The 18221-nt window shown below is 36.5% G+C and overlaps 1 protein-coding gene across 1 annotated transcript in view; it reads left to right on the top strand.

The window, feature by feature from the left end:
* The window catches only part of LOC113498744 (metabotropic glutamate receptor 2-like), a 35889-nt gene that overhangs the window by 11109 nt on the left and 6559 nt on the right, over window positions 1-18221 (top strand). The window contains exons 5-11 of the mRNA XM_026878883.1: window positions 3865-4116; window positions 5641-5815; window positions 11361-11467; window positions 12326-12475; window positions 12821-12954; window positions 13483-13646; window positions 14989-15147. Coding sequence (XP_026734684.1) covers window positions 3865-4116; window positions 5641-5815; window positions 11361-11467; window positions 12326-12475; window positions 12821-12954; window positions 13483-13646; window positions 14989-15147 — 1141 coding nt within the window. The remainder of the gene's footprint in view (window positions 1-3864; window positions 4117-5640; window positions 5816-11360; window positions 11468-12325; window positions 12476-12820; window positions 12955-13482; window positions 13647-14988; window positions 15148-18221) is intronic.

The raw sequence follows: 18221 nt of genomic DNA, 5'->3' as shown, positions 1-18221 counted from the left end.
CAGTTAAGGCAAGAAAGAGCTGGGAGTCCCCGTAAAGAGTGACCCCCTGGGGCATTCAGGTTCCGTTGTGTCGCTACTCACAAACAGCTCGCCACAAGCTGCCCTGCGGATGTATGCTCCTACATATACCTTCAGACACATTTTTTATTTACATCTCAAGGTTTGAAAAAGCATACTAATGTACCCTCTGGTCATGCGTTATTCCCATGGAGAGAGAAAACGACTAGCCCCGAGGGGTTATTATTATTATTATTAACGATTCTATTTAAAACAACCATTATTTTTATTATCAGTAAATCCAATTTTTAAGAACTCATTTTTCTTAAATACTCAAATTAAAAATCGAGATACTAACATCTTCCTTATTATTTAGGCTGAGAGTGTCCCCAAAACGCTGGCTGTCATTATCCTCAAATAGGGTCTCTTATAGAAAATGTGTTCTATTTTTCTGCCTCACAAACGATGGATAAAGATGCCAGTTAATAGCCAATCTTCATTAATTGAAGTGGCACTTCTACAGAGTTCAATTCAAAAATGTATTTAGTATAATACGTTTCGTGAGACACAGTTACTGTTGTCACAAAACCGTTTACACTCACGCGACGATAAATGAGGTGAGTAAAACGGACACCACTACGAAACAAATACAATATATTTAATTAGTACACAAATCGGTTAAATGCGAGATGTACCCGGTTGAGGATTCCGTACATATGAGTTAAAGAAATAAATATTCTTTTCTTCTTAAAAAAAAATGATTTCCCATCATATTTATGGCTTTCCTTAACTTAGATTGTGATTTGTTATAAGTAAAATATGTGAAATACAGCCTGGTGGCAGACGGACGGACAAGCGGTTTTAATTTTACTCATTACCGGGTACTTTTTTCCGGATGGGAAATCATTAAATTAATCCTTTAGCTTTGGGTTTAGCGGAACGGAGTGTCAGACTTCCAGTCACTAAAACTAACCCATGTTCCTTCCTTCGCCCTTGGTGTACTGGGGCCACGGTAAACTGTCCTGGCATCCGTCAGCCCTAATGGGTTCCACAGTACTTGTTGAGTTCTCTTTGAGGCGTGCATGGAACCTACGCACTGTCCTGTCTGGAACGGGCCTGGTCCTCGGCGGCTACCCATCACTCACAGCCCGCCCATCGTCATCACATGGCTCCCGACGCCCGGAGCGTCCACATCGACGGCTGGATCGCGAGGCTCTTTTTATCAACCCATTTGGTTACTGAACTTTAAAAAGCAATTTTCAAGGTTCTATTATTTTATGAATAAAAGCTATCTAGTCTACTGCCACTCATGTTCAAGAGTTAATCAAAGCAGAAACGCTTCGCTGGCGGGCATCGAGCCAGCCACTTGAAATGTGAACTTATTATTGATGTATTTTGCAGTATAAACAACTAATAAATGTGCAGTCTTTCGTTCAAAATGAAAATTGCTTTTGGAATTGTAGAAGCAACCATCCATATCTAAGATTGGTCTTGTGGTATCTTTAAACACCCACACAGTCATTTTCGAATAGAGAAATATTTTGAGTAGCTCGAAATCAGTAAAGTGGAGGTCGAGTGGTAGGCTTTCGTACAAATCGGCTGAATATAAACGAATTTGGTAGAAAAAAATGGCCAGCCATCAAATATATGACTACGGACCGTTGCTTATACTTGATTTCGGGTTTTATTTGTTCGTATAGCGATAACACTGGTATATAAATGATCAAAATTGCAACTGCTGTGATGGTTCATAAGATACAGCCTAGTGGAAGTCGGCCAGGCAGCTAGCTTTATTAATTTGGTCTTGAATTCACCCTTTGGGAGTGGAACCCCAAAAATATAAGACACCATAGCTATTTACCATCAAATACGAAACTTTTTAAAGTACAACATCATAGAGTAAGGTCCCTGTTTGTAAACTTCGCAGTATCATTTGAAGTCTATTGCTTCTGGTCGGGAGCCTTCACGCCGCGCTCACATTTATTATTTACGAGTTCTTTTCTGATGTTCTAAGTTCACTTTGGCAAAAGAAAATAAGACGTATCATCACTTTTGTTTTCCTTTGTACGAGTAAAAGAAAAGCGGCGTTATAATACAGGTTATCACTCACATACTGAATGTAGTCTTTGCTTTTTCTTTTTATAAGCGTTTCTTGTACAAAAGAAATGAGGTTTTAAGGACGAATTTTCTTTGTTTGTTGTTTTATATCAGCCTTGTTGGGTGCGTGAACAAATTTCCGGCTGCTCAGGATAAAGATAGCTTATGTGCTATCTATATATATTTTACTGATTGAATTTTGTCTCATAAAATATGTATGTACTATATGTGAGCAGCACTTTACATCCTTTTGGTATAGTGAGAATTATAATATTACTAGCTGTACTTATACAACACTATACCAACTTACTTAATTTTCTAGTGTCAGCTGTTGTATGCCATAATGCCATATCTAACAAATTCTTAGCTTTCAATACACCAACATTAATAATAATAATATAATACTATATCCTGAGACAACTCACACACGGTTATCTGATCCCAAGCTAAGCAGAGCTTGTGTTATGGTAACCAGACAACTGATAAACTTACTTATATATTTCTAAATACATACATATTATAGATAAATTACACCCAGACACCAGAACAAATGATCATGCTCATCACACAACATTTGTCCTGGGCGGGAATCGAACCCACCACCTTCGGTATAGCAGTCAGGGTCACTAACCACTAGACCAACAGGCCCGTCAAACATTATTATAATAAGACCTCACCTATATATTCGCAATCATTAAAAAAGATGAATTACGGAACGACCAATTACGTTTCAAGAATTGATCCGTTCCATTGGAGAACGTGTGTCAATTACAAAACAAATGCCAACCAATCCTGAAATGATTCATTAAAGCCCTGCTCTGCTCCATCTCATCCAAAAGTATCGTGCAATAAATCCGTGTATCCACGGCTGCCTGGTCCCTATCGATAATGAAGCGCCACTCGACGCGGCCGCGGACAGCGCAGCTCCAGCCCTCAGCGATCTAGATTAGCTACGGCCTTTGTGAATTGTGCTTTTAGCTTTAGCTGATAAATGCTTGATCTGAGCGGGAACTCTGTTACATATGTATTAACTGAAATTCAACATGTAGATTTTCCAGTTGAAAAAGGGTTATTCAATTCAACAGTTCTGGATATGATTATTTGATTACTCGCTCAATACTTTAAAAGATTTTAACCAATTAAAGATATAATTATTAGGAAAACGGTAGTTTTTTTATTAATTAAGACGAGATTATTAAGTCTTAAATACTCAAATCATAAACAATGTTTACTCCTGGCAGCATCAACAGTCAAAATACCATAAACTCTTAAGATTAAAGCAAAGTAATGTTCAGTAGAACAATATCAGCCATCCATTCTAACGCCGCCTAGCCTTCATAATCCCGTAATCCAAATTATACTCAAATATTAGATGGATTACACGTGCCGTCTTACGAGGCCTTAAGAGGCTTACCTGTTAAATAAATCGAGGCATCCCTTCGGATTTCCGTCCCTGCGAGAGCTAATAAATTAGTTTCGTGAATGTAGACCAGTTTGTTCAACAGAAGCAGGTAACGAACAAGTTGTAGTGCTGTAAGACAAACACGGAGTTGCAACACTGAAATTGATGTTAGCTTTTAGGTACAATGTTGACTGAGTAAACTGGTATTTCTGATAGGTTTTAGTGAATGAATTTGAACGAACTTCGTGCTTGCAAATATCTTCAATTTCACCCTTTTCATAATCATCAGCCTAGACTTTTCAACTATTTTGGGGTCGGCCTCCAGTTTACCAAATTTACCCACTTCAAATAGAACCTCTTTTTGCCAGGTGCCATCATCTTCGGTTCCGACCAAGAAGTGGCAGGTGTGATGAGGGCGGTGGAGCGAGCCAACGCCACTGGTTCCTTCAGCTGGGTCGGCTCCGATGGATGGAGCGCCAGGTCTCTGGTGTCCGACGGCAATGAACGCGCAGTGGAAGGCACCATCAGCGTACAACCTCAAGCTAACGATGTCAAGGGATTCAAGGAATACTTTTTAGGGTTGAATGTGAAGAATAATAAGAGGAACCCCTGGTTTGTGGGTAAGTAAATATAAGTATATAAGTAAATAATTGTGGAATTCGTTTCCTCTGACGTAATTCGAACTTATTACGACTTAGTTTCTTTATTTCTCGCCGTGTTAACGAATAACAGAAATCCTGGTATTGTCAATTTAACAAAAGTGATTTCAAGATTTTGTCTAATCTATCAAATTAACATGAAAAACAAATAAATCTTCAAATTCGAAAACGGACTTCAGGATAAACATAAATCTTAAGATTTTCTCTTTTATCTCGGATCTGAGATTACAAATAGTTGAGAACACTCCGAAACTTTGTTTTAGATGGAAAAGCGTTTCTTATTATGGTGGAGCTCTGATGGAATTCAGGCGAAACTTTGTTACTTCGGCGTCGTTCGCAAGTTGGACCAAACTTGGGGTGCCTTATAATTGGTGTGAATTATCAAATCATTTCCATTACGTAATTAAAACTAACTTGTTTTAAGATGAGTGTGCTTTTAGTGGCTCTTAAATTATGTTGGAGATTCGAAGTTTTGATTTGTTTTTGTGAATCAACAGCGGCTTTCGTAATTAAGTCAAAAGGATTTGATGCCACATTATTAATTGTAACCTCATTTTGTGTTCAAACCAGTGTTTATACTAGCTTTTATTAAGTTCTTGGTACTTTTCACATATCGTTTGATATTTTCGCTAAATCTTCAATAATTTATTTTATATCACAAACGTCGTTTATTCTTTTAATAGGTAAATAGAGTTGTCGACAGTTACAACTGTATAAGCAGCCCTCCCAAAAATCTTTCCGTCATTTGTCTCAGTCAAGTGTTTGGCTCGGTTGACTGATTTGCGGGGAGAGGCGGCCAGACCTCCACGAATCTTTCTGGAGAATGTGTAATTAGATCCGATAAGAGCACATTGATTTACAATCAGGGGCTTTTTGGGGTTTACCTATTTAGGTAAAGATTTTCTCTGGTTTTGGCAATGTTACCAACTTGTTGATTTTATGAGCTACCAATTTTTTGTTATAAAATAAGATTAGTATTACTAAATGAGTAATACATATGAAATCTAAAAGTTTTAAGAATATGTAAATATTCTTTTTTTCTCATTAATTTAAATAGTTACACTATCACAAAAGAAACAATCATTCTCGTTACAATATTAAAAACTGAATTATATTTGTATACAACTCGTAGGAAGCAAGGTTTAAATTCTTGTGATGACTTTCAGGAACCGCAAAACTTTGCAGTTAGATGTTACACCAAAGCACTTTGACTCTGTCTTCAACTTTGTCTTCAAAGTTGGCTCTAAAGATATGAATCAGTTACGTAGTTTACTGGGATTATTTAGATTTAAGAGGTCTCTAATTCATGACACATTTGCATAACATTCACACTTACCAATCTTGAAACATTAACTAACCACCAAAGAGAAGTTTCAGCATTTTTGGAAATTTTGGGTCAACATTGAATTAGCCCAAATTGTCTCTCCCAAAATTGCAAATGTCGTCTAAGGCAGCCACATATTAAAGATTCATTTGTTTCATCAGAATTCTGGGAGGACCACTTCCAGTGCCGCTATCCTGGCAGCCCGAAGACGCCGTACAACGGGCAGTACTCGCGCGCCTGCTCCGGGCAGGAGCGCCTCACGCACCAGAACACGGAGTTCGAGAGGCAGCTGCAGTTCGTGTCTGATGCCGTCATGGCCTTCGCCTACTCTATAAGGTAAGTGGCTTTAATATGTAGAGGTAGATGACTACCAGTAGATAATCAAAAAGATAAAGGAAAAAAGAAGCACATACAGTGCTCAAAATCACATTTATCGCCTGCAGATAAAAAAAAGAAACAAAAAATAATAATTTATGTATAGCTAGAGACTAATAAATTAGCTTTGTATTCTTAAAATCATTTCCATAATCCTTTCAGAAGATCCAAGGTTTACCGCCTCCAACGTCATGAACTCAATAATTTAACCTCGTTGAAAATTAATATGGAATCGACAATTAATTCTCTTTTTCACAGAAGTACCAATATTAATCTATATATCTATATACTAATATATAAAGCTGAAGAGTTTGTTTGTTTGTTTGAACGCGCTAATCTCAGGAACTACTGGTTCAAATTGAAAAATTATTTTTGTGTTGAATAGACCATTAATTGAGGAAGGCTTTAGGCTATAAACCATCACGCTGCGACTAATAGGATCTAAGATACAAGGGCAAATGTGAAAAAAAAACTGGGCAGGTATACATGAATTATAACTTATATCTTCTACCCACGGGGACGAAGTCGCGGGCAACAGCTAGTTCAAAATATACCTGTTTTGTTTTAGAACAAAACTACATACATATTATTAAAAGCTGTCGGTTTGCAAATTAGGGTCGTAATCGCTCAAATAATGAATAATTTATCATACGAGGCCTAGAGGGTAAACAAATTTCCAAAACAGTATTACTTTAACAGTATTTAATCAAATTTTGGAGGTCATGTTAATGGAGAGGTCGGGCCCATATCAATTAGCGGTCCCAAAGGGTGCAGGGTCGAGACTTCCTCAGGATCACTAGAATTAATTTCACACGATCCTTGTAACATTGATTCAAATGTAATCAGATGGGAAGACTTCCGAATTTGTCCTCTTTGCGGCTCCTGACTAACGACCGGCTTACACGGGTATAATGCCTATTTATTAGCGAATAGTTATGTTAACCTATGGCCAGGTAATAGGTCCCACTTCAGAAGTAGAAGTTTGGACACAAATCTCAAAGGAAATCTCTCCTAGATAAGTACAGATTCAGTCATTCACTTCATGACACTAATTCAATTATGTGCCTTGAGCTAAGGCCAGTCTATACCTTTTCTATATTCTTTTACCCCGACTTCACTTCTGTATATTACTTCTTATCTTTACTTTTAAATTAATTCTTGTAGCCCTAGCTTTTAAAGTACTTGGAAACGAAACAAAGGTTCAGTTTGTAAAGACTTAGCACCTTTTATTAAAAAATCAAGAGTTATTATCGCTTTATAAATAAAGTTGCTAAAAGCTAAATTATTACAACGGCCAAAGTTGTTATAGCCGCTCAGCTCGCCACTCGAACTATTTTAATCAATGAGTTTGTGTTACCAAGTTTTTGCAGACTGTAATTTAGTCGACTGCCATATACTTCAACGATTCATGCTATACTTATGCATCTTAAACTTTTTTCAATTTCTACGTCTTATTTGGTGCATTTCAAGCAAAAAGCCATGAGTTTAATTAGGAAACCCAAAAGGGAAAGCCCGGCAAAAAAGATTACTACTACTCAACCAGAAAAGGTTTATTATAATATTTCATAGAAACCATAACTTTTGCCGGCTCCGTAAAAAATAATCTTGAGATTCCTTTTGAAGATGCAAAGGTCAACCGTGTCATCCAATTTTATGGGGTGCTTGTTGCCAAGCAATAAAACTGATAAGTGCCTTTCAGGTTCACAATGGAAGGCCCATAAACTTAAGAAAATATATTCCATAAGATCCGTTTACTAACATTCCATCCAGATTTTGGGTATGATGTCATACTCTTCCTAAACAATATTGTTTGTACACATAACAAATATTACACACACTGCCAATGACGTTATACATATTTCTTTTGTAATAAAAAGGTTCAGGAAAATGTAATAAAACTTTTTCGTACATTTTAGTTTTTACTTCAGTAGTTTAGGAAGCGTAGTTTTTGTATGCAAGTCTGATCTGTAAAAAGTTACAGGAGCTACGTGATTTCATTTTTCAGCCATAGCTTCGCCTAACCACCTTTTTATCTAAAGCCTCAAAGGGAGCTGGGTTGAATGCCAACTTGACAAGAAAAGGGACGTTCTGATAAAAAAGGGTCCATTTGGGAACAAAACATGCACTCACGTTTCAAACGAAAGGGGAATGGGGCAGACAGACCTGGATCGGAGCTATTGTGAGGAGCATGATGTATGGAGGGCTGTCGATCTATATTTTATGATTAGCATTCGGTTCTGTTTCCCCTTTCGACGGTTTTTACTCGTGCTTTATTTTGGGTTTGGCTTTTGATGGGAGTGCCCATTGTGTTTTGATAAATCATTCAGTCTATTGTGGATTTTGTAAACAAGTGTTATGTATACAACGCTTGTTTGGCAATAACAGAATTTTTGACGGCACCTAAATAAATAAAGTTAAACAAAGACAACATAGTGATATTCAAATGTCCTTTTTTGAGCCGAACAATACCCAAACTGAAAAAAATCTTAATCGTAACTATGTTATATTATTTAGACTAAAAATCCCAGACCTACTCCTTAGATGGAGAAATCAGAACAAAAGCTCTCAAGAACTTAAGTTCATTCGCTCCATTCCAACCACATATAAACATTAACACAAAAGTTTTAGAGCAACTGCTTCCTCAATTTGTAAGAATGGTGGAAACAGAACGTTTCTAACGAGAAAGACATTACCGCACGTTATGAAGCCCTCACTGGGGACAAAGCTTTCAGCTACTATAACTACTTTCTTTCCACCATTACCGTTGATTCAATTACAGCCAAATGGACAACTTTTCGGGGTCTTTGTACGGGTTTATGAAGTGTTTGAAACAAAGGGAGCTAACGGAGTGACATCTTTGGAGACAGCTACTTGGATATTGTGTTAACTCAGTTTATTTGGTTTTTAGAAGTTGGAAATGAAAGGAAATTGTATTAATGAATGGAGGGAAATTGGTTAAAGGTTTGTTGGTAGTTTTACCTCTTGGGATAATAGGCTAATTTTAATTTCTGCACGGCACTACTATCTGTTTTATGTAATTAAATTACAACTAAAGTAAACAATACTGAGATACTACAGGAAAGTTATTCAAAATTACTATTAAACATTAAATCAAATATATAAAAATTAAAACATACAAAAATTTTGACTAATCGTCTATCTACAACACGGTCTCATAACAATAACATTCGCGATGGAAACAAGGATAATGAATCAGAGTCTCAATTGGCTCTATAATGAAACTTCTCAAGCATACATCCAAGAAAACAACAAAAAAAACTACTCCGCTACAGTAAACAAACCTTAGGAGCTTTGAAAAGACTGAAAACAAGGATCCATGCAACCATGCATGTAGCTATGTATGAATGTATGAAAGGCCGGAGGAGCGAAGCTTGCGTGTCTATACGAACCATTATGGGTCTTGAATCTAAAAAGACGAGACGAAAGGAGCATACGACTGCTTTCAGTAGACATACACCCCTATTTACTTGGATTTATTATGATGTAAACGTTAAAGATCGCTGACAAAGCTTGCTGTTTTGTGTTTAGTTTAATGTATGTGCAATCGCGCAATGTTATTTTTCAGGATACGAATATCATTGGTATTTCATACGTGGTGACGATTTTTATTCATAAAATGTATGTACATAAGTAGTTAGATATATTTATGTATGTTTACCAGTTTTTCAGTACTTATTATACAAGCTCTGCTTAGTTTGAGACAAGATTTCGTGGTGTTAAAGTTGTGAAATATATTTTGAACCATTTTTTCTACATTAAAATACGAGTGAATTTTAGTTGTATAAGAAGTCCTCAATTAGCCAGCGTTGTTTAATGAAACAAAAACTAAGCCTATTAATAAAATTTTCGTATTCCAAAAAAAGTAAACAGCTCATGAATACAGCTGACTGACTTTTATTATTTTTATACTTCATCTATTCAGGTTACTATAGAGACTAATTTACCGAACAGGAATTAAAAAGAACTCTTTAAATGGTGTGACAAAAATAAAATAAAAACTCTTTTCTCTCTTGATTTCTGTCTAATTTCCTATAAAATGTAATGGCCCTATAAAACTCCTACGTTTTACCACAAACTTCATGCGAATAATTTAGATAAGGGTTTTAATTAACAGATACATGGTTAGGATTACCGGGATCTGTTCGAGGCTGGGCTGTAAGCGTTGTTTATCCGGGACAATGGGTGCTTATAGAATATGCCTCCCGGATAAACTAATGAACAGATATTTATTAGTGTAGTAACAGTATTTGTGAACATTTCCCCTGTGTTAATGTTTATAAGGAATATAAAACCGGTAAAGCTCGACTCGGTACTCTTGACACTAAAGGGTTCCGTACAAAATACGCTAAAGAAAGTAAAGACCGTAGTACTCGCTCAAGCTCTGTATTTTATTTTTATTAAAATTTAAGTTTCTATTCATCATGATTCATGAGATACAGGCTGGAGACGGATGGATAGACTTTTTGTGACCTTTACGCAGAAACCTAATAGTTATTACTGGTAATTAGTAAAACCACTAAATATTAATTTGTATAGTCAGAGTTAACATTGTAATAATTAACTAGTTCCACGCGGTTTGCGTATTAGCTTCAATATTCGATATTTGTTATTCATTTCAGTACAATGGTAGTCATTGGAATAACGTTACAATAAAAATCATTTGTTCGGCCAATAATTGGTTCACACATTTAAATAATTATAGTCAGGATTTCTATTAAGGGCAGTTTAATAATCATAATTTATATACATTGAATAATTACATATTAAAAAAAGGAACACTAATGAAAATGTTACCACTTAATTTCTTACCACTTCAGAGTGACAACGCCTTGATATTTAAAGTATCAGAAGGTAATTGAATAAGTCTAGAAACAAGATTTACATATGAGGTAAACTCATTGTGACAGTTTCAGTTTATTTTTACCGAGATGAGGACGTAATTTGTAGCTTTAAATTGGGTTCAGTGAGCAGAGCATTGTGTCTCCAGCTACATAAAGAGGGGCCGCATCAACGAACCCGCAGGTATCTTTACAAAAAAGCAGATTTTAAGCTCTCTTAAATGCGGCCTTAAAAGAGCGCATTCTGCGTCCGACCCCGTTGCATTCAGCTCCCGCAAATGGTCTCATTTCATCGCACATAGCCTTTGAGAACTGGAAAAATATTCGAGATTGTCTGCACGAATAATGAATGTATTCAATTGCGAAAATTAAGACTTTCCGGACTGTTTTTCGTTTAACAGTTTTAATTATTTAAACTGAACCAATATAGATTATCTGGATATGCCTGAACCGTGAGCTACTAAAGAACATATGAACACATTTTCTTTTATCTTTTCAATATTTTCCTGCCACTAATTCCAGACTACATATTTTCGAAATGGAACTCTTAACGGCTAAAACATTACCTACCAATCCAATTTGGTCCAGTCATAAATTTTCTTTTCTTTTATTAGGAACCAAGTATTGACCATAACATTTGTCACCAGGGACATGCACGCGGCGGTGTGCGGGGGCCGGGCTGGCCTCTGCGACGCGATGCGGCCTGCCAGCGGAGCCGATCTCCTGCGCTATTTGAGGAAGGTCAACTTCGTCGGTAAGAGAAAAAAAAACCTCTATATTATGCTGAATTATTATAAGATGAATTAAAAGAAAAAATATAAATTAACTTTAATACAAAGAGGTCTTATTCGTAATGTTAGATCTAAATTAATCATAAAGAATAATGGTAATTTTGTTTAATTTCCTTACTTCATTTAGACCATACCAGGCAAGAGCCATGTAGGGCAAAATGAAACATAACGTAAATGAAAACCGAGTTCCACAAACAGTAAAAGTTAATTTAAAGGAGTTCCTACGTGCACTTGCGTTGGAGTTTATTAAGAGAATGTTGCGAAGTAACATAACAGAGTAAACTAAAGCAAGACATTTGGGGCTGGAACACCTGGCGCGTTATTAATGCCGTCGCGGCTGAGATTCTGAGGAACCTATTTCTTTGAAAGTTGTTCTATAAAACTGTCGTTTCTTAAAATATTTATAAAGTTCACTCAGAAATATCATATACTTAGGTAGCTAGTTAAATATTGCGATGACAATGTCAACTTTCAATTTTTTTTACTTTTCAAAAGTTTTTGGAATCTGCAAAAATCAGGTCGTTTTCTCAAATTGAATACCTCATTTTGTAAGAAAATGGGTATCCATGCTGCTTCGAAGGATAACTGTTACGATAACGTCATTGCCACTCTTGTCGCTGATAGCGGGCTAAAGATGATGCGGGTATAGGTTATGTTGATGGGTGCATTTCAATACCCGTAATAAATTAAGCGTTTCCATTTTTATCGAGTATTTTATCAATGTAACAATAACATACTCGTACATGAGTTCACAACAAATATAAGTTTAAAATATTTTGGCGAACTCCAACGTACGACAAAGTTAATTTTTCCTGTCTTAGGTCTGTCTGGAGACGAGTTCCACTTTGACAGCAACGGCGACGGTCCCGCGCGGTACAATATCCTGCACTTTAAGCAAGTCCAAAAGGGGGTGTACCGCTGGGTCAATGTTGGCCACTACCTGGATGGAGCTCTTGAGCTTAAGATTCAGGGTAAGTGATAATTATTCGCCTGCGTTTCTGTGTTCTCCAATTTAAAAAAGATTCATCCTCAAAACCTATTTAAAAATTAGTTGATCTACAATATGTTTCATTTGAGTGCACGGTCAAATTTAGTTGAGGACACTACGCCCCTAAGCACGACAAGTATTCCCGCGTAGGACGAGTATACCTATGTGTGATCCACAATGCATGAGACTTAAATATTTATGAAAAGCCTGGGATACAGAAATTAAATATAAGCGCGGAAGTAAATAAAATGCATTTGGTGTTAGCATACAACAAATATGCCATATTATTATGTTTGTTGGTCTCTTTAATAACCCTTTGTCCCTACAGATATACAGTTTAAGTGGGGCGAGCGTCACCCTCCGGAGTCAGTCTGCAGCGCCGAGTGCGAGCTGGGACAGGCCAAACAGTACGTGGAGGGCGAGAGCTGCTGCTGGCACTGCTTTAACTGCACGCAGTATGAGGTGAGAGTCACAATACTCTTGAACCTAAATATGTTGATTAAATTAACCAATTCGATGTTTTTTTTTGTTGAGAATATTGAAGACGTCTTGGCGTCTCCCAAAAAACTACAGCTATTTTCAGTACCAGTCTCATGAACCGCACAAATTTTTTTCCACACGCAAAAATTTGACAAAATTCATAATATATTTTAATCTGTAAAGGCCTGATCACACGGGAGTTACGCACGATAAAAAAGCGTTCAAATAGAACAAATGCATTTCCAAGTACTTGTTCATACGTCCGCGCTTTTAAAACGCGACGCTTTTTTATCGAGTAGTGTTCCATTTTGAGCGCTGGGCGTTGGGCGCTAAAGAGAATAGTCGTATGAACATGTGCATTTGTTCTATTTGAACGCTTTTTTAACGCGCGTTAAAAAAGCTCCCGTGCGAATCAGGACTAAACGTTATTCTACTAGCATTCTTAATACAAATAGTACAACACTACAGTAATCTTAAATATTATTTACCCCATAATGTCTGTACCTTTAGATCCGGTCTATCGAAGAGACGCAGTGCACGGTGTGTCCGCGTGGCACGTTACCGAACCCCACGAAGACTGAGTGCCGGCAGATACCCGAGGCCTACCTCCGGCCAGACTCCGCCTGGGCCATCGGTGCTATGTCCTTCTCCTCCGTTGGAATACTTCTGACTGCGTAAGTGTGGGACAGTTACAAAGACAAGAGATTGTCCAAATAGTAACTTAATCACTTAATAGTATGACCACATTATCTTCAAAGGACTTTAATATTACCATTGATAGTCTAAAACTGATAATCGTATTAAAATAAATTGTAAATGGTTAAGCTGCATTCCATCAAATCTAATTACAAGTCTATTCACAAAGCTAGAAGCGAGCATACAAGTTGCCTTTATTTAAATAGTACTGGCTGTTGCCGCTGTGGTGAGTTGTCCGCATTATCCGCCGCAACAGTGGCGCTGTGTAGCGGTATTGTTACATCTGTGACCGGAGCGGAAGACAAAGTTTCGTTGGAAGCCACGAATCGAGGCAAACTCCACCACATCGTGAAATACGTATTAACTATTCTCAGAAATGAAGACATAATGCTGCCTACAGTTTTGTACACATCTCAGATTATGAAATTTTTATAAATACGAGTAGAAATCGAAAATTGAAATAATTAAATTATTAAAAAGATGAACGGCTTTGGCCATTCATATTGGATCTCGAATCATATTATTTCAAAAGGCAAGGCAGGAGGATTTTTGTTCATAATTGAACAAAAAGAAAAGTTTCAGCTTAAGCTATGAAAACCCCATGGAATTCTCAATTAATGCAGAAAGAAATAACTTATCAAATATAGGTCGGGAGGATAATAATAAATCTATCAGTATTCGAGTCAGTTAATAAGTATTCATGATTGACGAGGGAACCGCGCAGAAGAATCCGCGCCTGATCCACACAATTTCGAACACGATACGTGATTTGACTGGAGATTGCTTCATTAAATTAGGGATTCCAACTTTGCTGAATGCTGTATTCCTATGGATTTGTGAAACCGATATTTACGCTTTTTTATTAATGCTCAACAACAAGCTTTATTTTTAATGTTTACAAAACGAAAATAAGCCTCGTGTTTATGATTTTTATGCCATTCTTTTTTGGGAAATATCCAATCCAACATACCCCAACGTATTACCATAGATTAGCATGGCAAAAGCCTTCCCGAATTCCTTTAGATACTAATGCTTCGTAAATTACAAAATTTTCAACTCTAAAACAGCAGTACCTATCTATCTAGTGTCGATATCAAAGTCGAAAATTTGAAGGCATAAAATGTACACTAATTCTCAACGAGTCACCATTTTTCATCCATTAAAAAATATATGTTCAGATCTATCAGGATCAGGTGATAGTAATATGATGTATCACCCAGCTTTGTACTAAAACTAGTCTATGAGGGTCAACAGATAGCAACCATACATCCAGGACGTTATCATCCTCATCATCATCTAATCCCTCCGCTCTCCCATCAGCTTCGTGTGTGGTGTGTGGGTGCGGCACAGCTCGACGCCGGTGGTGCGCGCGAGCGGCCGCGAGCTGTCCTACGTGCTGCTGGCGGGGATCCTCATGTGCTACCTCGTCACCTTCGCGCTGGTCTTCAGGCCTACTGATATCCTCTGCTCCATACAAAGGTTAGTTCACTTCCTATTTAAGAAGACGGCGACTAAATTTTGTCGTCGGAGAATTGCTTCGAGAATGAATGATTATTGTTTGTTCTTGTGATGAAACTTGAATTTGGTAAATTATTTTCTTAGGTCGGAAATGTTTTTTACAATTTTAATATATTGAACCACGTGAAACGTCTGTCTGAAAGATCTGTACGTCGCATTTTTATATATTAGAGAAGTAATTGAAAAAATTGGGAACAATTACTTTTGTTTTGGGCATAATAGAAAACTGACAGAAAACCCCTTGTAAATAGGACCTTTAAGAACTAAATATTGACTTTTTGTCAAATGCTACGTACATAACATATTGTTAGTCATAACCATCAGTATTCAAAAATAAAACTCTTTGTCATGTTTTAACAAGATTTTGCTAATATTAACTACAGACGAAATTATTTTACAACGCAAACATTTCTCTCGGTAGCAATAAAAATAAAACTTGTGTGCCTTCGGAGTCTGAAACTTTCATAGAGTCTAACTTCTGTAAAAGTTATGAGTGGTATCCATATTCTTGAGAGTAAGAACTAATTAAAAACGTTAACAAGCTGGTTGCTGCCATGAATAGGTGACGTTACATAAAGCAAATAGTTAATTAAGGCTTTCGTATGAGCTGTCACAGAATGTGTGGGAGTTCTGTAGGGTCTGAAAACGGCGGGTGACGGAGAAATATTTATAAACAAATACAATTGTTAAGTATAACAAATTAAATAATATTATATTAGCATACATTCCATTTTAATATAGTCATACCTATACTTAGTTTAAGATGTTATTGTATATCGAAAAGTAAAAAAACCCGAATCTCACAAGCATTGGCACGGCCGCGTCGTACCTCGATCAGCTCTCTCATGTTTTTTTTCTGTTTCTTAGATTAATTAAACTTGCCAAATCTTATTATCCCCGTTCTATCTAATGTGTTTCCAAACTGCCTGCTTCATGGCCACTTGTAGCGTTACAGAGTTATATCGTAATTATGATTGCCTTTGATTCGGTGGCGTTTTAAGTTATGTCGGAGATTGAAACCTTGTAAATGGAACCTATTATGGTTTGGCTGAGAGCTTGTTAATTGCTCGTTCAAATAATTGTACAGCACATTCAATTCATGATATAAATTAGATTGTTAATGTGGTTTATGAAATATGGATAGCTTCATTCAGAATAACAGACAAGGAGGAAAGAATCTTAGAAAGAAAGAAATTAGACAAATCTTAAGTAACTAAAAAACAGACGTCGATTTCTTAAGTAGGGTTCAAATACCCAATTCAAAACCATAATAATAAAGCCACTGCACTACAAAAGCCCAACAGATTATTTTTTCGAGTGACGTGATTTTAACAACCCTATTATTGAAAATCCTTACAATCATTTATTTTCACACAAAGAGAGGAAACTATTTCATAAAGTTCTCAAACTCATCCAAGAGCTAAAGTCCAGAATAATCGATCTCAGACAAGCGAGAGCCGATCCAACAGTTTCCGTTTACGAACTGACTGAAAAATTTATGAAATGTAAATGCGGCTTGAATTTGTAATGAGGAACTCTTTCAAAGGGAATTGATGCTGAGGAGTGCCGAAAAGGATAGTGTTATTTGACTCAGCTGTTTGAATGGCATTTTAGCTTTATTCAGATCAAGTTTCATCTCAAAATGTGTATTAAAAATTGACTTTCTCATACGCTTGACAGATAAAGTAAATATAAGTTATATTTTCTCTCTCAAAATCTTCAATGTAAAATTTTGGATTACGAAAAATCATTTGGTATTAAAGAAGCCAAAAATTATTCAATCAGTAATCAAAAGATAAACCATATTTATTTTAATAATGAAATCTTGATGAAATGATTCAATAAAAGATACCTTTAATAAAAGAAAAAACACAGCGTTGATTAAAGATATCATTGTCTGCGGGCCTCATCCTTAAAAGATCAACGCAGGTAAATCAGAGTTAGGAATAATTTCCATACATTTGAATAATGCTTTTACTGCATAAATCTGAGCCCTTCATATTAAATTATTTTATCGAGTAACTTGAATATTGAACTGATTATTTTGTGACATAATATAAGAGAATCGTATTGTTAATGAACGGATGTTCTAAACTATATCATTATATTAAAAATAGCTGTTGCCCGCGACTTCGTCCCCGTGGGTAGAAGATATAAGTTATGATTCATGTATACCTGCCCAGTTTTTTTTCACATTTGCCATTGTATCTTAGCTCCTATTAGTCGCAGCGTGATGGTTTATAGCCTAAAGCCTTCCTCGGTGAACGGTCTATTCAACACAAAAAGAATTTTTCAATTTGGACCAGTAGTTCCTGAGATTAGCGCGTTCAAACAAACAAACAAACTCTTCAGCTTTATATATTAGTATATATAGATTAGCCGTACCTACCCAAAATGTGTTGCTAAATCCACACGAATGATTCTTTTAAAGTCTTTAACTATTTTGGACTCTGTTATCCAACAAATAAAATACACTATAAATGCTAGTGTCACAAAGCAAAAATCTCAAAAAAATGCAATATCTGTGTTTGTCAGCGACGGACATGCAAAATAATTTCATATTCGGCTCTGGAATCCAAATATTCTAAAATCCGTATTTATAGCCATATCTGACATTTCATATCCGCAGCACACCTATTGTCATGTTCTGGGCACATTTCCAAACGCTAACGATGCTACTATCGCAACGCCAAAAACGAAGGATTTTGGCGATGGTTAGTACAAGCAAATTAAGTAATTCCACTTAATATAAGCACTCTCTAATCCTTTCTTACTACGTGACAATTACTCAGCGTGTGAAACAGCTAGCGGGCTGTGTTTTCTCTGGGGATACATTCCGTATAATGAGTTTTTAAAGACACCTTAAAAGACTAAGAATCTCATCATTAACTTAGTCTATAGGAGCAAGTGGAACTTACTATGATCGTGCACAATATTCGACTGTCAATTTTTTTTTGTTTCGACAACTGTCCTCGCTCCAAAGAGCATTCGTTGCGTTAACCACCGAACCCGATTGTAACTGGTGACAGATAGAG

The sequence above is a fragment of the Trichoplusia ni genome, chromosome 11, assembly GCF_003590095.1.
Source record: "Trichoplusia ni isolate ovarian cell line Hi5 chromosome 11, tn1, whole genome shotgun sequence".
In the NCBI taxonomy this organism is placed as follows: domain Eukaryota; kingdom Metazoa; phylum Arthropoda; class Insecta; order Lepidoptera; family Noctuidae; genus Trichoplusia; species Trichoplusia ni.
The sequence above is the reverse complement of the archived record's forward strand: the minus strand, read 5'-3'. Positions and strand labels throughout refer to the sequence as shown.